This window comes from Salvia splendens, chromosome 13 (assembly GCF_004379255.2).
Source record: "Salvia splendens isolate huo1 chromosome 13, SspV2, whole genome shotgun sequence".
Lineage (NCBI taxonomy): Eukaryota > Viridiplantae > Streptophyta > Magnoliopsida > Lamiales > Lamiaceae > Salvia > Salvia splendens.
Window position 1 is genome coordinate 33,566,683 of NC_056044.1, and position 22,380 is coordinate 33,589,062.

Below are 22,380 nucleotides of genomic sequence, written 5' to 3' on the forward strand. Positions count from 1 at the left end.
GGCGAGAGGCCATTTTATGGGGGCGGATTTTTTCGAAGCAGATGTTGCAAATCACGTGTTTCGACGTCGATGCTTGCGGCGGCGGATTCACGGCGGCGGCGGCGGAGAGCCATTGCTCGCAGTCGGAGTGGAGGTTCCAGCTGTTGGTGAGGAGGAGAGAGCAGGCGAGGCCTCTGGGGACGGAGAGGCGGGCGGCGGAGACGGTGGAGATGTCGCTTTCTTGGAGGTTTTTTATGTCGGTTTCGGTTAGGGTTTTGTAGTTGGGAGGCCGGCGGCGGTGTGGCTGCTCTCCGCCCAATCGCCGGCGGCGGTGTGAAATTGATTCATGTGGAGTTTAGATGGTAGGGTTTTCCCTATATTGTGGTAGAAGAGAAGTTTGGGTTGAAAAGATTTTCCAACATTATTTAAAAGAATAATGTTAAAAATCGCAGAGAAAGTTAGAGTCCGAATTTGTTAATTATGGAGCATGTAAGGAAATTATTGAGCTCAGTATATTTCTTACTATATCTTTGATTTATTCTCTATTTCCTTGTGAAATATGTTTCCTAGTGTGACCAAAATTAAAAAAAATTATTTTTACTTATAACCAGAGGTGCTCTATGGGAGAATGATCCTGAAATTATATAGTAAAATTTCTGGCTTGGTGTCGCCCCAAACATAGATACATAAACTATATGGATAAACAATTCCTTTGTAATTGCATGTCTTTTCTAACTAAAACTCAAGCCTTGCAGGCGCCTTACAAAAAAAGATTGGCTAGCGAAATATTTTTATTCAATTAAGAACGTTTATTTGTTTTTTCAAGTACATTACATTCGCTTTATGATATCTCGGTTTCTTTGCATCCTAAATTTTGGCCAATTTTCAATAAATTTGAACACATAATTTCGTCTAATTTTATATTCTTATAAGATAAGTCTATTGATGAACACCGACCAAAACTTAATTATTAAAATGTTGATTAATTTCAGATAATTTAATTAAACTTATTTTAATACAAAGCATTTGTTGTGGATATTTCAGGTAATCTCTAAATAAAGTTCCAAGAGAAATGACACTAGTGAAACGAAAAATGTTACACAATAAAGCAATAAAAACCCTATCACCTGCATCCTCTATTTCTTATATTTGGAGCTTTCTCCCGTCTGGGTCGAGGAGGAGTTATGCCTCCTCGACTTCTCAAGCTCAAAGGTGGAGTACTTGAGCCTCTTCGGCTCCTCTTACTCTGAGCCCGAGTCAAAGGGTAAAGAGTCTGAGTCTGAGTCGGAGGTAGAGAAGAAGTACATAAGCCTATTCGAGTTCTTGTACCCTGGCCTTGTCTCAGAGCTTCTTTGAGGCTTGCTCGTCTTCGAGCTCCCAATATTCCCCTTCGAGCTCTCGTACCCGGGCCTTGTCACAGAGATTCTCTGAGGCTTGCTCCTCTTCGAGCCCCCAACTTCAGTCAACCAATTCTCTGACGCCGAAACCAAAGTATCAAAACACCTCCTCGTAACACGTGTTAGATCCAAAATCCTCACCTCAAACCCCCTAAGCTTCCCCTCATCAACATAAACCCCTTTATCTCCCATCCCCTCCTCCACGCACCTCTTCAGCCTCTCCACCGCCGCCTCCGCCTCCCCCTGCAAATACTCCAACAGCCCCGCCTCCGCCACGTGATACCCAAACGCGCAGCTCCACTTGAGCACGCGGAGGCACGCCACAATCTGCTCCCACGCCGCCGCCACAAACCCCATTCTCCTGCCCCCGCGCCACCGCCTCGCCCGCTCCAAATCCCCCAACGCCGCCTTCCCCGAATTCTCGTAAAACTCCCACCTCTCGCGGTGGTGGGTGTATCTTGCCGCGTCGCTCGTCGGCATCTTCATCTTCCGCTTCTCATCAGCGCAGGTGAGGACGTGGTTACTACCCATTGGTGAGAGGCAATTCCAGCAGAAGTGGAACCCGCAGGGAGCTGTGCAGATCATGTGGTTGCAGCCGTAGTCTTTCTGGATTGGGCGGAGGCATTTGGGGCACGGCTTCGTGTTGGAGACGATCCACTTGGAGCTCTTCGCCTCGGATTTGTTCGTCGCCAGCCACGCCGCCGCCACCTTGCACGACACGGGGCGGTGGCTCTCGGCCGCGCAGAAGAAGCAGAAGGTGTGCGAGCAGGCGCAGATGACGTCGTAGCTCGTGCTCCCGTCGAATTCGTACTCGATTGCTAGGTTGCATCCCGGGGCCGGGCACCTGTGAGCCGAACAAATCAAATCAAATCAAATCAAATCAAATCAAATCCCTATGTACGGATTCCTCGTTTTATATAGTCTTTCTTACTCGTTAAAATATAAAATTTGGAATGACCCGAGTTTTAATGCGAAATTTATGAAATACTATAAAAGATGAAAATAAAAACTCAGCCTGCGTTTTAATGCGAAATTTGAAAAAAATTATTCTAAACTCAGCTTAAGTTTTAATGTGAAATTTGAAAAAAATTACTCCAAACTCCGCCTAAGTTTTAATGTGAAATTTGAAAATTGAAAAAAATTACTCCCTCCGTCCAATAGAAATAGACCATATTTTCTTTTTTTTATTCGTCTCATACAAATAGTCAATGAAAAAAATATAGACATGAAAAGAGAATAAAGTAAGTAAGCGGGAAGAAATATGTTGACTTTTTACTGAAAAGGAAATGACTCTACTACTATGAAAGGAATAGGTATTTACAGTATACCTACATTGTTTCATAAAATGAAACATCAATAAATAGTGGGATCCATATGATTAATACTCCTATAGTAAATGTTCGGCAAATTCAAAAAATAAAAGTAAAGTACATTTATAGAAAAAAACCAGTGATTCAGTTGTTTGACTAATACATATTTAGTAAATGAGACTTTAAATCCAAACATATTATAAGTCTAATTCATGCATAAAACTAATAAATATATATGTAACAGTACCACTTTCGATTCGGATTCAATTCCACGTAGGATTGCCGGAGAAGGCGGCGGTATTTTCTAATTTTCGGTCCCGGCGCGAATCTCTCAACCATTTCAAACGTCACAGCTGCTCCGCAGCCAGACTCCGGGCAGCGGAGCATCAAGCTGGCGGCACCATCATTGATCGCATTACCAATATAGCTATTCCAGCATTTTAAGCAGAAGAGATGGCCGCAGCCGGCGGAGGCCATTTTAGAGGGTGGAAATTTATCGAAGCAGATGTTGCAGATCACGCGTTTCGACGTCGCCGATCCTTGCTGCGGCAGATTGACAGCGGCGGAGAGCCATTTGTCGCAGGCGGAGTGGAGGTCCCACCTGTTGGTGAGGAGGAGGGAGCAGGCGAGGCCTCTGGGGACGGAGAGGGCGGCGGAGACGGTGGAGATGTCGCTTTCTTGGAGGTTTTTTATGTCGGTTTCGGTTAGGGTTTTGTAGGGTTTTGGGAGGTCGGCGGCTGCGGGAGGTCGGCGGCTCTCCGCCCAATCGCCGCCGAGGGTGTGGTGGAAGAGATTCATGGGGAGTTTGGATTGTGGGAGTGGGATTGAAGGTAGATTTGATTGGGGTTTTAGTGATATAGTGGTTTAGGGTTTTGATTTTATAGCTAAAGATATGATATAGATTTGCTAGAATCCTAATGCCTATCAAGAAGCGGATAAGAGAAGTTTTGGGTTAAAAATATTTTCCAACATTTACTTATAAGAATAATGTCAAAATTTGTAGGGGAAGTTATAGCCAAAATTTGTTGGTTAGGGAGCCTGAAAAGGAAACAATTGAAGCTAATATATTTTTTAGTATATCTCAGATTTATTTTCTTTGTGTGATACTCCATTTGTCCGCGAATAGGAGTTTCGTTTTTCCATTTTAGTCCATCCGCGAATAAGAGCCCCGGTTCACTAGGGTCTCACATTCCACTAACTCATTCCATTCACATTTCATTTAAAACTAATATACACAAGTGGGACCGCTATTCCACTAATTTTTTTCCACTCACTTTTCTTAACACTTCTTGAAACTCGCGCCGCCAAGAAACGGTACTCCTAATGGCGGATGGAGGGAGTATGTTTTTTTGGTAGTGATGAAATGCAAACTCTAAATATTGTACAAACTCTAAATTATGGTTTGGACCAATAGATGACAAAATAATAGCAATAAAAAATGTCAACACAGTGTGAACGGTCCGATCATAGTGTGGACACTGTGTTGACATTTTTTGTTGTTGTTATTTTTTCATATGTTGACATTTTCTAACGGTCCAGATCATAGTTTGGAGTTTATACAATATTTAGAGTTTGCATTTGATTACATCCCTATGTTTCTTAGTTTGACTAGAGTTAATATTCTCTATTTTTGCTTATAAACAAATGTGTTCTATCATTGTAGAATTAATTGCCCTAAACTATTGTATCGAGTTGGGTAAACAATTCATGTGTTCATCTCATTTATATTTGTGAATGTATGTGTTTATTTCTCCACAAAATTTTAATATCAAATTTGAATTCCAAATAACATAAATACGGTAAAATTCCTAAACTTTTGTACCACGATTCACAAATCAATTGCGATCTTCTCATCCATGAAACTAATCCTAGTTCTCTGCATAATTAACCCGTTCAACAAAGAAATACTAGAATAATTTAAATGTCAATTGTCCATTTTTAGTTATATTTATCATTTAAAGAATTTATTAGTGTAAATTTATAAATAAGTTTAAGAGTTGTGTAGTGTATGTGATCAATAAAAAACTAATTTTAAACGCAAAAGTTAGAATAAAAAAAAGTAGCATTATAAGAAATAATGTAGGTTATTTTAAAATATAAATTTTCTATAATGAACTAAGACCAAAGTAAAAAATGGTCTTGAACCCAAGACCTTTGGTCTCGGGTTTAGGGTTTAGGGTTTCGGTTCTGCATTCTGCATGTGTTTTGCCTTTAATACTACTCAAATGTGTGGTATCAATCTGTCTTTTCAGATTTTAACTTTCTATGAAGTAAGAAGAGTATTTAACAACGTCCGACTCCATATTTTATGGTTACTATACTTATGATCGGTCATAATTTGTACAAGAAAATGTAAGCTTGAAAAATGAATGAGAAATGTTGAAGAGCATAGATATATATACTGTATAATGCAATTCTTGAGGCCTGTATTTAATTCCACCAATGGTTTGTTTTGTTATCAAATTTTGTGTATACATTTAAAAACACTGATTGTGTTAAAATATAATAAGTCAGATAAAACGGATTATAGCTACATTATTCAAACCTATGCTTAAAGGGGGAATATGAAGTTAATTTACATGATGAGTTAAGCTTGTCATGTTCTGATTAGGGCTGGCAAATCGTGCGGATTGGGTCGTTATCAGGTCAACCTGATAATGACCCAACCCAATAAGGCCTAACCTGAACCCGACCTGTTAAGGAAACTGTAAATCCGAACACGAACCCGACTTGCTACCTTCAAATCCGAACACGACCCGCACCCGACACGAACCCGTTATCGACACGATATAATATGGGTTGACACGACACGATAACAACCCGAACCTGATATTACACGATTAAAACCTAATATTACACGATTAAACCTTAATTTATAACCTAATTTACACAATTAAAATTCGTTTTATACTATTTAAACCTAATTTATAAGAAATTAAAAAAATTAAAGTAATATATATTTTAAATAATAATAAAAATAATAATATTGTTTCTTAATGGGTTACCCGTATCTGACCCGCATCCGACCCGAACTCAACCCGAAATTATCGGGTTCTTAATGGGTCAACCCGATGAGGACACGGATCCGATAAGACTTGACCCCAACCCAATAATTTCGTGCGGATTCGTGTCAGATTATCGTGTCGTGTCGAAAATTGTCAGCCCTAGTTCTGATTAAGCCTTTGGATGTTGATTTCTCGACATGAACCAACATTGAAGTTTCCCAAAAACTTCATATTTTAACACATAAATACCACTTAATATTTATTATTTTAAAATTATTTTGATTCAATAAAAATTTAAACTAAAGTTAAATTTTTCAAATAATAATCGTTTTTTAACAATAATTATAATTTACAACATTAATATTACAAGAACGGGTGATGTTTGGAAATTGAAAATAAATCGTGCTTTTATGAGCTAATTACTCTACATTACAATGCCCACATTTCGCATTCTATAAATCAGAGCACAAAAAGAGTTGAGAGCATACTTAGAAATTAGAACACTTAATCACAGTCTTAATAATGTTGATTATGCAGAATGGATTGATTATATTATGGTTTTGATATGGACATGATATGATCAAAAGTGGGACAGGAACGTAAAAAAACAGAGCATTAAGTAATTAAAAACATGATAACTACCAATTTGGTAGATAATTATGCCTTTTTCTTGTGATTATATATAATTGATTATTTCTTTATCTATTTATTTCCAAGTGGTGAGCCCCATCTTTAACATTCATCATTTGAAAGGACATGTGATGAAAGGGTTCGTACAAGTGCGTGGTTATGCAATTATATGCATTTGTAATTAGTTAGGGTCACTAAATATTTGTAACGTTTCTCCTAAATTTGTTAATATTTCATAATCTTGTTGTGTTTAGACAAAAAAATTATGTGAAAACATCCATATTCTTTGGATGTAGATAAATGTAGAGGATTGGTAAGTAGTGAATCATTTACGAGCATTGTTGTTGTGTAGATTCAGATGGGGTCGGTGGATCGACCTTTAAAAATGAGAGTTTCAATGATTTTTATTGAAAAAAAAAATTGTCTTTCGAATTAACATCACCCCACATTCAATAAGTTTGGCTTCGTGAGTTTTTTTTTTCTGGTAGAAGTATTATTTAAGAATGAATAAATGGAATCAATCTTCAAGTCTTGACTTCACACTTCGTCATGAGTTTTAATGCAAAATTAGTAAAGTAAGAGAGAAGTAAAGAGAAAAGGTAAAGTTTTGTTAGTGTAGAATGGGTTTCACTTCGTTAGAGGAAAAGAGTTTCTAAAATTAGAAAGTGCATATTCTTATGTGATGGACTAAAAAGAAAAAGTACATATTTTTTTGGGACGAAAAAAATACTACTGTATTATTTTTACCAAATTCAGATAAACATTAAGGTGTGGGCCTAAGTATATATGTGGCATTCCAAAATAGCAAAATCTATATTGGAAATTAAAATAATGTGTGGGCCTAAGAATATATGTGGCATCCCATAACTTTTGGCAAGTGGGCTTTCGTAGTTGCATTGCATATGATGGTCCAAAGTTGTGATGATTTATGCCTTACCAACCCCAAAATTCCACAATTGTAATATTTCATTTTATATTAATCCATAAACAATATTCTATCAACAAATTAAGATTAAATAAATCTTAATGTTTCTTAAGGTCGGTCGTCTTTCACTTGCGATACATTCGACCAAAATAATTAATTTAAAATTATAATAAAAGTGAAATCGTGATTTCACTCATAAAATTACTTGATTAAGGAAGGGGAGTACGGTTAAAATTTGTATGCATGGAAAGGGGGACACTCCCCAATTAGAGGATGTAACATTTAGAAATCAAGAAATGTCATCAAAATTTGTATACTTATACTCCCACAATCTCACAAAAGATGTCACATTTGTGGGACGACATGAGATTTTATGAGGTTTTGTTTTGTGTGTTAAATGAAGAGAGAAAATATAATTTTTATATTTATGTGAGAGATAACTTTTTTCCAAAAATAGAAATATGACATTTTTTATTGGACAAACTAAAAGAAAAAATGTAACATCTATTTGAAATGGAGGGAGTATAATTTATGGGTTGATTAAGTCCACTCTATATTGATGTACATATTTTAGTGGTGAGCCCCCACCCACAAAGTTAAGCTCCAATTATAGGTAGTCATGTTCAAAATAATAGATGATAAAACCAACTTCTTTGAGCACTATGTATACATATTTTAGTCTTAAAATATATCCATCTCGATGTATATTGAGATTTAAAACTAATGCTTGTGTTGCCAATATCTTTATGCAAATGTAAAATACACAAAATCAAGAATTGGCAAGCTGTATAGTCCACCGCGAATATAGATAATTTAAAAGGTATATAGTAAATATTGTAAACCAAAATAACAACACACTAAAAATTAACTAATAAAAATAAAAAATATATAACAACATTAGTATCGACCGATCTCACATAGATATACCAATGTCAAAGTCTCTTTAATTACCATTTGGGTGCTAACTGAAATGGTGCAAGCGATGAAGTATGAAAGATGTTTGGATAACCTTAAATAATAGTACTAGGAATAAAAAATTCTCAAACTACTCTTTAAATGATTCAACCACCTACTTTTGGTGAAAATATCAATTTACAATTAAAACTTTTGACTATTTTAAGTTTTTAACTAAACCAAGTATCATGAATTATTTCTTATAGAGTTATTAGAGCTACATAAGAAGAGTTTTAATTTCTTAATTAATACTCCCACCGTCCCACCGACTTAGAAATAATAGTACTATATCATTTATCATTTAAAACGTCCATAATTTAAATGTAATTTAATTGGAATATTATCAAAAACAACACGATAAGATAATTCCTTTACATCATGAATTTCATTACCTTGATTACAGGGCTTCTTCTTGTCTCTCCTTTTAACATCATGATTTGAACAAATTGATAGCCTGAATCATAATTTAGTAATTATATATTAATAATAAAAGTACAACTTTGGATCCCATCATCTTATATAGATATTTTGGAGGCCAAGAACAACATCATTGCTTGCTCCAATAAATAACAACTTTGGGTACCTTTTCAAAATATCTAAAGAATCGAGTTGATTTATTCAAAAGGCATCTTAAATGTCCATCATTATAAATTGGGATATTGGCATCTAATATTATGATACTTTCAAAAAGTTGGATTTTTCCCACAAAGTTTAAAATTGGCAAATAATATCACGAACTTTACCCCCGGTTTGTTTTTTGCCACGAATGAAAAAATTCCCACAAATAATATTATGATACGAATTTGTTTTCGTAATTTATCAACATTAATTTTGAGAGCTTCAAGTTTTCCAATCTTTGAATATAGTTTTTCTTAAAGCACACCCTCCAAAATTGTTCTTCAATCTATTAAAATAACATGAATTTTTCATTCGTGGGAAAAAATAAACCGGGAGTAAAGTACGTGATATTATTTGTCAATTTTAAAGTTCATGGGAAAAATTCAACTTTTTTAAATTTTCATGATATTAGATGTCAATATCCCGTATAAATTTAGAACAATCGGTGGAAACTTCATATAATTATGTTACATAAAAATCAATATCTAGCTACTATCAAAAAGGGACTATATTTGGTTTCCAATTGATCAATTGAATCATTAATTAATGATTCAATTTACAAATTAATTGATCATTAATTAACTATTTACAAATCAATTTACATTCACAATAGTCTTCAATTTACATTACAATAGTCTTCAATTGTTAATTAATGATCATTAATTAACAATTTACATTCACAATAGTCTTCAATTTACAAATTAATTTTAGTGGCAATTTTATACTAGTAAAAAAATGTTAATTAATGATCAATTGAATAACACCAAATATGAATACATTAGATTCACAATTGTAAATATTTTTTTTAATTATTTGCACGTATACTACCAAATTTTCAAGATAGTTGTGGTTAATACATTATGATTATTATTCCACAAGTCATTGTTGCGCATCACAGTGGAAAACTAAATATAATTAGAAAAAAAACATTTAGTATATACCCGGCTTGTGATCCATTGATAACTCACCCTCTAGTTGTTAACTACAACTAATTTAAGACTATAGGATTTTAGAAATCTAGTGGTCTAAAATTTACCACGGGTAATTTTCGTTTTTATTAATTAAATCGAAAAAGATTAAAAAAAACTACCAAATTAGGGTTTTGGATGAAAATATTAATATAGTGTTTTAAAAATATCAACACAATGCTCTAAGAATGTAACACATTGCTTTAAGAATGACATTCTACTTGTATTATACTGACATACTTTATATATTACGTTGACATTTGTTGCTGTACGAAAAAATTGAAAAATTTTGAAAATTTTCAAATTATGACATCGGAACATATGCAAGTGAGATCTCGTTAGAATCCTTATGAAATTATCTTTAATTTGATATATGTTGTTCGAAAAAATAATTTAAATCGAGAAAGTTATATGCGTTTTAAAGTTATGAGATATTTTTCAAAAATTAGTTACAACTAATTTATTGTAAATTGACCTTAATACCCATATTGACATTTTTTGTCGATCGTATTGACATTCCGGGCTGATAATCTAGGCTCTTATTTGAATATCTAATGACTATTATTTAATTATAGTTATCAATTAAGTGTTGAGTTAACAATATAACCTCCATATATATAGTTCACTAGTGAAAGTATACATACTACGTATATAGTATTATTGGAACAATTGATTGGTATGTCTGAATATAAATATAGTATGAAATTTTGAAATTTGTATTGTTCCTATCCTTGTGGAGTTGGTAACTGGTATGCAGGATGGGAAAAAGTAGAAAGAAACAAATCAAAAGATTTTCAAGACTTTTGAAATCGAACCAAACACATGCTAAATCATGGGACTGTGTCAATTATTAGTATACTCAAATTAATTTCTCCAAGATCACATGATATGTATCAATAAAATTTAAAGAATATATCACTATATACACATTTCTAATTAATAATTAATGCTAAGGTAAAAATTAGAGAACAAACATTGATAGACAGGCCTGTGAACTACAATTCACATCGAAAATAATTGTTATGAAACCACATAATATTTAAATACCAAACCACAACAACAGAATATCATACAATAGGGAAAATCTACATGAATATTTTGATAAGATTGGCTTTTTTTTAAATGTTCTTGAGGATGGAGTGGGAAAATAAATATATGATGCTGAATATCCATAGATATTGTAATCTTCTCGAATCTATGTAAAATATTCATGAATCAAGCTTCTATAAATTAAATTTAGTTGGTAGATATCTCATATCTTAATTATTATTAGTACTATCATTTTATATATTCAGTGACGTCAATTAATATTTATTATTAGGGGTTTAAAGGGAATATGATTACGTGTAATATGAACTGTGATAAAACAATCGCATCGAATCTTCTAGATTTAATTTTATTTTAATTAAATGTTCTCATCGGTTGGAGACTTGGAGTATATTGCTTTCCATTCATCGTTTTAAAAATTTAATCTTTGTGAAATATGATTAATTAGTATAAACTTTAATTCGAATGGTACATTTTAAAGCCTCAACTAATAGGCACCACCGACCTTATAATGGTCAAACGTTTGAAATTATACATTTAATGAACTTTTTTAACTCTTCAAAGATAATGAAAATACCTAATCTAATCGGCAAAAGGCTATGAATCTCAATTATCCACGAGATATTATTTTAATATGAGGCGGATTAAGCTTTATGTAGTCAAATTGAAAATAATTAATCACCACAAATTAAGAGAGTGGGATCATGTGCAAAATTTTAAAATTAATCCCTTTGTTAAAGAAAACCACCATAAATATGTTTATAAATCTAATTTACTTATAAATTTTTTAACGATAAACCATCAACCTTATAACACACGTTATTTCACATTTTTCACAATCACAATAAATCACCAAATATAAATTTTATGAGTTCTTGTAGAAATAATAGCTTACTTAATATCTAGAAGTTCATTTTGTAATCCATATATTTTGTGTAAATTGATGTCGGACCTATTTTTTTGCACGAGTTATAGTTAAAAAATAGATATAATAATAATATTCCACTTTTATAATTTAAATATGATATCATAGATCATATAAGTTCAATAGCGCAATTTTTAGGTAAAACATAGTAGAATTCTTTTTGTTAGTGCACAAAGTGAAGTTTCTATTTTAAGTTTCAAACCCATCTCTATAAAATACTATATCTATGTGCTATCTCTATATCTTTATTAGATCATACTCCTAAACCATATCATCACCAAGAAAAGGTGTTAGTACTATAAAATAGTGAATTTATTAATTTTTCTTGTCTAATTTTCCTGCTTTTTTCTTCCTACTTTCCTCTGTTTTCTACTCAGTCCAATCCCTCTTTCTCAATTCAATAAGTTTGCTTAATAGTCATCTCTCTCTATCATTCTTGAAACTGTATTGACAATGAATTCTGCATTCCCACTTTAAAACTTTCACTGTTATTCTGTCTTTTCCTAGCTTGCCTTACCCTATATGGAGTTTCTCAGTCCTCCACTTTGGGTTCTCTCCACCCTCACCATTAGCTTTTCCTCATCTTAAATACAGCTACAAGAAACCTTGGCGGTGTGAAACCCAACATAAAGATTGAATTTTGAGTGAGAAAGATGCAATCTTTTTGAAATTTGATTGTAGTTGGAGGGTTTTTTTGTTGGCTGCAAGATTTTTTGAAGAAATTCATCTGGGGTTTGCAGAGGTGGGACAGAGAGAATGATTCTTGGATTAGTCGGACAGTAGTGTCAGTGCATAAAAAACAAAACAAACGAAAAACTGATTTGAAATAGTGGAAGAAGGGATAACAATGATATCTTCAGGCATAAATTTGGTGATGACAGTGATTGGATTCACAGTCAGTACCATGTTTATAGTGTTTGTGTGCACGAGGTTACTTTGTGCAAGAATTCAGCTGAATGCTTCAAGAAGGTCTTTTGCCAGAGCTTCTGGATCTGATTTCAGCATTGTAAGCATATTTCTTTCTCTATCTTTCTGTTTTTTTGGTTTTTGTTTTTTTGATTTGGTTGCAGATTTTTCTATGTTTAATTTATGACATAAACCAAAATCCTGAATTTTCTTTTCATCACACCTTTAGGGATTTAGACAGTTTTTGCATTTAAATTTGGTGTCATCTCTTGCTGTGTTGGATTATTCTATTGGAATTTCTCCCATGACTTTTTGTTGCAATTGTTTTTATTAGGCTTTCAAATAGGGAATTAGTTTCTGCATATGTGTTTCAAATTGGGAGTTTTAGACAGTTTTTGCATATGAAATTTGGTGTCATCTCTTGCTGTGTTGGATTATTATCCTATTCATGTTTGTTGTGATTGTTTGTCTTTGGCTGCTATGTGTTGCAAATTGGGAGTTTGGACAGTTATCAGTCGGAATATTTGTCGTATGACTTTTCGTTGTAATTGTATTTATTAGGCTCCCAAATAGGGAGTTAGTTTCTGTATATGAAAATAAGAACTGTTGATCTTTAGCATCTCCAAAGTTAGTCTATTTATACTGGATTCGTCGAATCAAGAGTTTTTACCAGCACTGTTTGCTTTGTTTGATCTGATGTAGCCGTGTAATTCATTCGATAAGCACTAGTATGATTGTCTCTGACTCGATTGTTGTGTGTTTCAACAGTTGGAAAGGGGACTTCATGGAATCAAGCCGCTCGTGGTAGCCAATTTTCCCACGAGAAAGTACCAAGACCTGTGCTTGACATCAAAAGAAAATGCTCAGTGAGTTTTGTGATATCCTCTTGGTTCGTTTCGTTAGGAAAAAACTCCGTTGCTTTAACATTTGTTTTCCCTTTCTTTCTCCGGATATGAGAATCTTCTTGCATTGTTAACATATTATGCTTACTCGTTATATTGAAATTGTGCTTTATGATACAAAGGCGAATCTCTTAGGTCCGGTATGTGAAAAAGTTAGATTTTTTAAGCTATCAGATGGTGATGTTTTGGTAAATTTGATGTTGCTTTACATATATCATGTGTGGTACGGTATGGGATGGGCGGGGTAGGCCATTCTCGTTGTGATGAAGCCCGGATTTAGCCATGATAGAATTATTAGAAGCCGAATCCATTGGGAGGATGAGGAAAAACAGAGACGAGCGAACTTAAGACGACAAGATACATCTGTCTAGGCAGAACCGGATAGAAATCTCAAAGACGATGCTTAGTAGCAATCGAAGGGATACTGTATCATCGTTCGAACACCATTTGCCGCGTTTATGGTGCTTAATTTCAACTTAGAAGAACATGCTTGTTACTGTGTTTTCTGACCTTATAGTAATATTGTTTGAAGATTCTCAAAATTGCTAACATTTGTAGGAATATAACATTGATAATGTTTGAATTAATAGTGTCTAAATACATCTATAAGAATCCATCCTTGTTTTACTCTTGTTGTTGCTTTCATTGTGGCAGGTGCTCGATATGTTTGTCCGAGTATCACGGAGAGGACTCGCTCCGTTTCCTACCCCTCTGCGGCCACTCCTTCCACGCAGCGTGCATCGACATATGGCTGCAGCAGCACTCCACGTGCCCGGTGTGCAGAGTCTCGCTCCGTGAGCTTCCCGAGAAAAAGTGGTTCATGCAGCCGATGTTCAGCTCAGCTGTCCGGTCTCAGCAGCCTGTCAACGCGCACTACTGTCATTGCATGGCAAATAACGGCCCGAGACCCGAGTCTCTGTCCCATAACAACCTCTCGGTGCACCCCTCCGTTCAGGACCACCGTTGTCGGCCAGAGGCGGATGCAGTCCACTTCGGAGACGCCAAAGAGTCGGGAAATGTGAAAACCGGGACCCCGTCCGATCGGTGAGTCGAGCATTCGGAGAAGTTGATGCTTTGTTTTTATATGTCTATGCATATTGTTGTTGATTTTAGGCTTCTTGTGAATATGGAATTAGTGGTATTCTTCCTCTCTATCTTTCTCTTTATAGATTTATTTGATTTTGTATTTGTGATTTTAGGAAGGCAGTTTTGTTAGTTTAGTTAGAAACAAATGTCTACTAATATAGCTATAGTTATGAACTTGAAGCCAATGTTTGATGTTTCCTTAATTTCTTGGTTTGCCTTGTGTAGATAATATTTTGGTAATATTGTTTTTGTGGCCTAACACCTAATGACTAAACTACTATGTATAAATGCAATTAAAGAAGCTATTATCATCTTGGATGAAATAACAATAAAATCTACTAGTGCCTTGACAATATTAAAGAAAGATTATAATTTATGATTAGAACGATATTAACCAAGTAACTAGTATGCTTCTAGACTTCTCTAAATGAAAGCGAAAGTAATTGGAAAAAACAAATAAATGCCCTCATGAGCTATTCCAACCATCAAAAAGGTAAAAATTTAATGTAATTAATAAATTATAATACCTACTTTCTTTTGTCTTTTTGTGAGAATTGGTTGTATACTTGTACTCCACCATGTGCCACAATTTTAAGTTAGGAAGAAATAAAATTTACTCCAAGTCCATTTATTATTTCAATGCCTCCATGTCTAAAAAAATAAATAAACATATGAATGACTTTTAATGTATAATTGATAAATAAAAGAAATGGAAAAAATAGTAGAAGAAGTGATCATGGATTATAGGTCCAAGTTATAAATGATCATGGAGTTTTTAAATGTGACCTTATGATAGTATTATGAAAATGTCAAAAGATTGGATATACATCAATTCATAATAAATTAATATTGGAAGGTCAAAAAATGCTAAATAGTGAGACATGAACCTATATTTGGCCTTCAAAATTTGCACTTTTGATTTTGATGTGTACCCAACAAAATCACAATAAATTTGATGTGATCTAAATTTCGACAATCAACTTTTGAGCATCATAATATATGAGGTGACCCCCCATGCATTGCATTACTCTATGCATGTGAGCATAAGATTAAGTACAAAATTAATTATTATTTTGTTTTAGGTGAATTGATTTACTAAATTAGAATTAAGTATATAGGTTTTTAAATAATTGGCAACTAAGTAGACGTAATTAAGGATAACATAGCTAATTCTGTCCAAGTCTTGATATGTGTAAGTTGCAAACATATTTAGAAAGAGCAATATTCTTATTTAAGTGCTTCTCATCTAAATGTACTAATAGTAACATAAATTGCAACTAAATACACATATGATACAACAAAACCAACTCAACCAAAATAAACCCTCCACATTCATAAAACCTAACCCAAAATCAAAATTAATTAAGAACAAATTACTAAAAAAACAACAAAATAATTACCAAAGTAAAATTACCATCATGCCATCGGTGTGATCTTAGCCCTCAAACTATTTTTCATCACCACCGTAAATTCCAACTTCTCACTAAAATCCACATTCCCCGAATCCGGGTAACCCGCCCACCCGAATTCCTGGACCATCCGGGCCAGCATCAAATGCACGTGCACCGTCGCCATATTCAAACCGGGGCAAATCCTCCGACCCATCCCGAATGGTATCATCTTCACTTGCTTCACCCCGGTTATATCCGCCTCCTCCCGACCCTCAAAAAACCGGTCCGGGTCAAACTTCTCTGGGTTGACCCACAATTTCGGGTCATCCGAAATACCCGGTAAGAAAATCTCTACATTCGCATCCGTAGGTATATCGTAGCCCGCCAATTTCGCGGGCTCGGTCACTGCGTGCGTCAGACTAAAGTACGTCGGCGGGTGCTTCCGCAAGAGCTCCTTCACGACGGCGTTCAGGTACGGCATCCTCTCGACGTCCTTCTCGTCGACCTTCCGGTCCCCGACCGTCGCCCGGATCTCGTCGCGGAGGCGCGTCTGGATCGACGGATTCTCGATCATCCGCGCCACCGCCCACTCGATCGCGGTCGCGGTCGTGTCGGTCCCGCCGTTTAAAAACTCCGAGCAGAGCGTCACGATCTCCGCGTCGCTCGGAGTCGACTTCCTCCCTTCGATGCTTAAATCGAAGAGAGTGTCTAAATAAGAAAATGAGGCCATCCCGGCCGTCGCCGTCGCGCGGTCCCTGACCGCGCAACGGCGCTTCTCGATCAGAGGGACCAGGGTCTGGATCTGGTCGTTGCGAACCTCCCAGACCTTTTTCCTCTGCTTCGAGAAGAAAGGGCTTAAAATTGGCAAATAATCATCGAGCCTCGGATCAAGAACAATCAACACCGCCTTCATCAAATCATCGATTCTCTCAATCAATTCCTCATCCATTTCAATTCCAAAGCACATTGATAGCAAAATGCAGAAAACGGCAAATCTAGCATTCCGGAGAACCCAAACAAGGCCGCCGTTCGCCGCCTCCTCGAATTTCAACCGATCAATCAACCGATCCATCGCCAATTCACGTGCGGATTTGAATTCCTTGAGCCTCGTGGCGCTGAGCATGTTCTGCACCATGTTGCGGCGGAGGGAGCGCCAGACGCCGCCGTAGACGGCGGCGTTGACGGTGAACTTGTCGCAGCTGAAGATTGCCCGCGTGGGATTCTCACGCGGGCGGGAGGCGAAGAGTTGGCCCTTCGAGTTTAATGCCTCGTGGACTAAATCAGCATCGCTGACGATGATCATTGTCCGGGTTCCCATATGAAGGGTTATGATGGGGCCGTATTTCGGGATTAATTCGCGGACATATTGGAAAAAGGGCTTGCCCGAGCGGGCGACTTGGAGGAGGTTGCCAACGACCGGGTAGCCCGGGGGGCCCGGGGGGAGGCGGAGTTTTTTGGAGGAGGAGGAGGAGCGGGAGAAGGCGAGGAGGAGGGCGGAGAGGAGGAAGGCGAAGGCGGCGAAGAGGAGGTGGTAGTAAGGGGAGAGAGAGGAGGAGAGGAGAGAAGCCATGGTTTGTTGAGGGTTGAGGAATGGGAGGGTTTGGGAGTAGGGGGTTTGTTATATGAATGGTTGAGGGCTGGAAATTACAGGTGGGGATTAATGAAGGCTGTTGAATTTTGATTTTTTTTTTGGTGGGAATTAATTGTTTGTTTAGTTAGTGACGGGGCGGAGTCGGATATTTTACGTTGAGAGAAACGGTTTTTACTCGAAAGAGTGACGTAGTCGGATGTTTTACGTTGAGAGAAACGGTTTTTACTCGAAAGAGTGACGGAGTCGGATGTTTTATGTTGTTAGAAACGGTTTTTACTCTATAGAGTGAAGTCAGATGTTTTACGTTGAGATCAAGAAGATATTTCACGGTTTTTTTCTAAAGATTGACGTAGTTGGACATTTTACTTGTTACATTGAGATTAAGGTTTTTACTTTGAAGAGTGACAGAGTCGGGCATTTTTCGTTGAGATGAAGAGAATATTTAACAATTTTTTAAAGAGTAGTGAAGTTAAACATTTTACGTGCGACATTATATCTTTTCTTTCCTCTTAAAAGTGACTAAGTCAGATATTTCGCGTTGAGGCCAAGAAATAATTTCACAGATTCTTTTGTGAATTTTATTCCAAATTAAAACACATTATCATGAATTCAACAAATCTAGAAAAAAAATTTTACTACGGTTTTAGGCATTTCATGTTGAAACTAAGAAGACATTTACTAGTTTTTTATCTGAAAACTGACATTTTACGTTGATTTCAAGAAGACATTTCTATGAAAATTTACATGAAATTAAACCAAAAATTTATTATTAATTCAAGAGCTTATGAAAGATACTCCATATTTTTATCACTAACTTGGTGGTGTAGGTGAGAAGTAGTACTGAAGGGTATTGGATTTTGATTTTGATTTAATAAATTGTGGTTGTGGTTAATCGTTAATGGTTGGTTGTTATTATGTGAATATTAGTAGCTTTGGGAATTTGGCTTTCGTTTCTTGTTTGACGTTGTATTTCATTAATTAATGCTCTATGTGGTGCATGTGATAAAGTGTACATGGAGAATTTTATGAATATTGTGTGTGTGTGTTTCGATTGGGATTTAATCAATGTTAATTCAAAATGCAGCAATTGCAAAAAGTCTATTACATTTCTTATTTTGGAGATATGCAGGTTTTTTGGAAATTTTAATAAGAATAGTTCTAATTTAATAGTTTTATTTAATGTTCAAATATCATTATATTATCACATTTTTCAGGTGAATCAATTCTTATATTAAATCACTAGTAGATGAATTAATTTATATCTTAAATTAAAATTATGACAAATCACATTTTGATTGAATAGCACCACACATATAACTGTGTGGATTAATAAAATATAAATAAATTACTATTGGTTTTATTTAATATTTAAATCTATACATTATTATATCCTTCTATATTTTTGAAAGAAAAGATGATTTTTCTAAATAGGAAATAAACTGAACTGGATATCATGTATAATTGAAAAGGAAATTATAGGAAATCTAGCATCACTCATTAAATTAGGAGAGGACTAATGTAAGCATTATGATATTGAAATATCATGTATAATTGAAAAGGAAATTATAGGAAAAGAAATGAATGAGCAATTAATGAGGAGAAATAGAGAGAGGGTGGTTGCGAGGTTCAAGAAGAAAAAAAAAGCAGTAATCTAAGTAATTAAACACTTCCAACTACCTTCTGTCATTGAATTTGCAGAACTCAAAGTCAAAGAGATCTCTTCTTTGGGCCACTTTGGGTTAAATTATAGGACAAAATCATTTTCGAAAAAATATTGGTGAAAGAAAAAGAAGTGATATATTAAAGCTATCATATCTCTTCACTAGTTATTTTGGATCTTTAGAGTTATAGCCAATCTCACAATTTAATAGTTTCACTTCAAGTTTTTTGAAACTGGGGTTCACTTTTTGAAGCCCACATTTTAGTACCGTATAGTCTGCATTCCAGTGCGGCAGCTTCATCCCACTTTTTTATGATTATGGTTCATTTTTTCGTTCTTGTCCGTCATTTGTTGTTATTGATGGCTGCCGCACAGCTTCTGTATTTTGACGCATACGACGATCCGGTGTTACACTACTAGAAAAATGATATTTCATCACATTTGAAAATGGCAAGATAAATATACTCATATTACAGTTTACCTATAGTCACACGTGTAGCAAGTGTGATATTCACAGATGTAATATTAGGTTAAATGTAAGCATAAAACTTATATTACCACACTTAAAAATGACACACAAAGCAACATGTAATCACATTCAAAACTGTGACAAAACGTCATCTTAACTTACACTGTTATATTAAATGAAAATTTACAGAATGCCTCCTATAATTGTTTATATTTACAAACTCCCCCTTTAATTATATGTTATTTAACCTGCAAGTTTTGATAGTATTTTATATTCTCATCATTCAAATATTTATACAATTATACACTTTATTTTAAATATATATATAATTATATTTTCACTTGCAACATAAAAAATTCATAATAAGCTATTAATAATAATCCAGCAAAAGAATGTATATACAATGCCAAATTTAATATACAAAAATCCCCAAGTATCTAATGATTTTACACTTCTAAAACTACAAAAACCATACTACTAAAATTTGTAAAGTCCTAATCTATTCAAAAGAGACAAACATAGTTGTAGGTGCATTGCTTATCTCTTTCAAGAGTAGGCATCTTATATCTGTCAAAAAAGAAAAACCAAAAAAATTATTAGCACTCCAAATAATACATATTCTAAGTTACATATGAAATAAATATAAAGGGGAACAACCGCACAGTGTATATTACTCCATGACATAATGACTTTCCCCATCATAATACAAATTTGTATAAGGATGCAATGGTGATTCTCAACTACATCATGCTTATCACTAGATGACGAAATATTGTCTTAATGAATACACGTGCATTCGTTGGAGACACGATCAAGAACATATAGTATGACAAATATCTGCTCAACATTAATGTTAACAGAACAAAATTACAAATTAAACCTATTTCTTTAATCCCTAACCTATTTCACAAAACATCAAGGGTCTTAATTTCATAAAAACATAGAGAAGCATCGAATTAGAACCTTTTGGGCGCAATCTACTCTGGTCAGCAATATGATTCTCAGGTGGGCAGCATCTGCTCCATTAAAAATCTCTGCTCCGTTATGCAATGGAAAAAATAAGTAATTGCCCAAGTGAAGATATCACCTATTGGTATCTATCCAACTACAAGCTTCAATTAAAGTGGTAGTTTTAGGTACTATCAAGGCTTTTGATAGCTTCAATCACTAAGAATTCTAAAACAACAAATAAGAGGAATCGGTTTGCAGCATCCCAAGCGTGCTAACAATTCTCAAAACATATGCTGCAGTAATTATTTCTACTCGGATATCAAAATAAAACAATTGACATTGAAAACCGTCGCAAAATCAGGGATCTAAAAAGATAATTGAATTATACCATCAATTGCGTCGAAAAATTCCCCTTGCGCTGAGACGAAGCTGCGGCTCTCCATTTGAATCTGGCTGAAATCGGATGAATCAACCTGAATCCTGGGATCGAAACACCCTTCATCCACCTCAGAAACACTGTCTACGCACTCAATCAAACATTTATCCTCCTCCTCATCCAGATTAAAACTCTCAGTTTCCGGAACCCTTACGTTGCCTCCGCCGCGACGCTTGTGATTAGCGACGTAGGGAGAAGGGGAGGGCGGGTCGCGGAAGGAGTAGTCGGGTATGGGCGACTGCTCCGGCGTGGTATTGAGAGCCGGGAATATGTAGAGGTGCCTGGAACGGCCATCGACGTCGGGCTTTTTTAGGGATTCAGCAACCCTAGGCTCGAGAAGGTTATCTAACGCGATTGCAGTGAAGGAATTAGAATTAAATGGATTGAACGGAGGTTTCTAAGGTGAGGGAATTAGAATTGAATTTGCCGATAGCCGTAGAGGAGTGGGCGGCAGTTTTATTTCAATTAGGTTTGGAGCTAGTTTCTTTATTCATTTGCCGCTTATTTCTCAATTTCTAAAACAAGAGTTATTAAAATTTAACTTAATTGTAAAGATATCACTAGTTTATTAATCATACATATATATTTTATAAAAATTAATGATTATTAATTTTTTAAAATAATATCTGATGATTTTCTTAAATTATTCAAATTTTTCTAAAAATATATTATATCATTACTGAGTTATTTCTATGATATATAAATAAATTCTCTTGTTGTATAATTAAATGAGAATTATCATTTGTTTTAAATAAAGTTATAAATAAAAGGTACCAATGTCCAATGCCGTTTCCTTAAATATTATTTTTGAAGTTAATTATATTTTATGTTCAAATACCAAATTTATTTTACTCACATAATTTTTTAATTAGATTAGTTTTAAGAATTACGCATGAAATTTTTTTTAATAATAGAATTGTAAGAAAGTTGACAGTGTAAGTAAAGAAGTCTTATTCTCACATTTATTTAGTTATGTAATATTAGTATTGAATATAAATGTGGCCAAAGGATGGTGTAGTGATAAGGTATATGTGATGTCATCTTTTACAAAGTGTGATAAGATAAATGTAAGGATAGCCTATTTTTCTAGTAGTGTTAGTATATATTTGACCATATAAATATTTGAATTATACATACCTAAGAGATATTTGGTGGGACTAACGGTACACCATTAATTAAAAAAAGTGGTATCATAAAATAATTCATTTCGTACTATCATGTCACACAGTA

At 34.9% G+C, this 22,380-nt stretch overlaps 3 protein-coding genes across 3 annotated transcripts; 1 reads left to right on the plus strand and 2 right to left on the minus strand.

Annotated features, from left to right (window-relative positions):
* Positions 1 to 1,220: 1,220 nt before the first annotated feature.
* Positions 1,221 to 3,484, minus strand: LOC121760938 (probable E3 ubiquitin-protein ligase ARI5). Its single transcript, XM_042156528.1, has 2 exons — positions 2,934 to 3,484; positions 1,221 to 2,220 (listed from the first exon to the last, which is right to left on the minus strand). Exons 1-2 carry the CDS (start codon positions 3,482 to 3,484, stop codon positions 1,221 to 1,223), a joined length of 1,551 nt encoding a protein of 516 aa, XP_042012462.1.
* An 8,524-nt stretch (positions 3,485 to 12,008) lies between these two features.
* On the plus strand, positions 12,009 to 14,855 carry LOC121762366 (RING-H2 finger protein ATL58-like). The gene is made up of 3 exons (XM_042158226.1): positions 12,009 to 12,764; positions 13,433 to 13,530; positions 14,221 to 14,855. The coding sequence occupies exons 1-3, from the start codon at positions 12,606 to 12,608 to the stop codon at positions 14,612 to 14,614; spliced, it is 651 nt and encodes a 216-aa protein (XP_042014160.1). The 5' UTR covers positions 12,009 to 12,605; the 3' UTR covers positions 14,615 to 14,855.
* Positions 14,856 to 15,860: 1,005 nt separating this feature from the next.
* Positions 15,861 to 17,654, minus strand: LOC121762772 (cytochrome P450 77A2-like). The gene has a single exon (XM_042158760.1). The coding sequence runs from the start codon at positions 17,611 to 17,613 to the stop codon at positions 16,069 to 16,071; it is 1,545 nt and encodes a 514-aa protein (XP_042014694.1). The 5' UTR covers positions 17,614 to 17,654; the 3' UTR covers positions 15,861 to 16,068.
* Between the last annotated feature and the right edge of the window lie 4,726 nt (positions 17,655 to 22,380).

Bases quoted from the DNA above. Each gene is read 5' to 3' on its own strand.
- LOC121760938 (XM_042156528.1), bottom strand. From the start codon at position 3,484: ATGAATCTCTTCCACCACACCCTCGGCGGCGATTGGGCGGAGAGCCGC. The intron at 2,221-2,933 runs GTACTGTTACAT...TTCGGCTCACAG, and splicing joins TTGAATCCGAATCGAAAGTG to GTGCCCGGCCCCGGGATGCA.
- LOC121762366 (XM_042158226.1), top strand. From the start codon at position 12,606: ATGATATCTTCAGGCATAAATTTGGTGATGACAGTGATTGGATTCACA. The intron at 12,765-13,432 runs GTAAGCATATTT...GTGTTTCAACAG, and splicing joins CTGGATCTGATTTCAGCATT to TTGGAAAGGGGACTTCATGG. The intron at 13,531-14,220 runs GTGAGTTTTGTG...TCATTGTGGCAG, and splicing joins ACATCAAAAGAAAATGCTCA to GTGCTCGATATGTTTGTCCG.
- LOC121762772 (XM_042158760.1), bottom strand. From the start codon at position 17,613: ATGGCTTCTCTCCTCTCCTCCTCTCTCTCCCCTTACTACCACCTCCTC.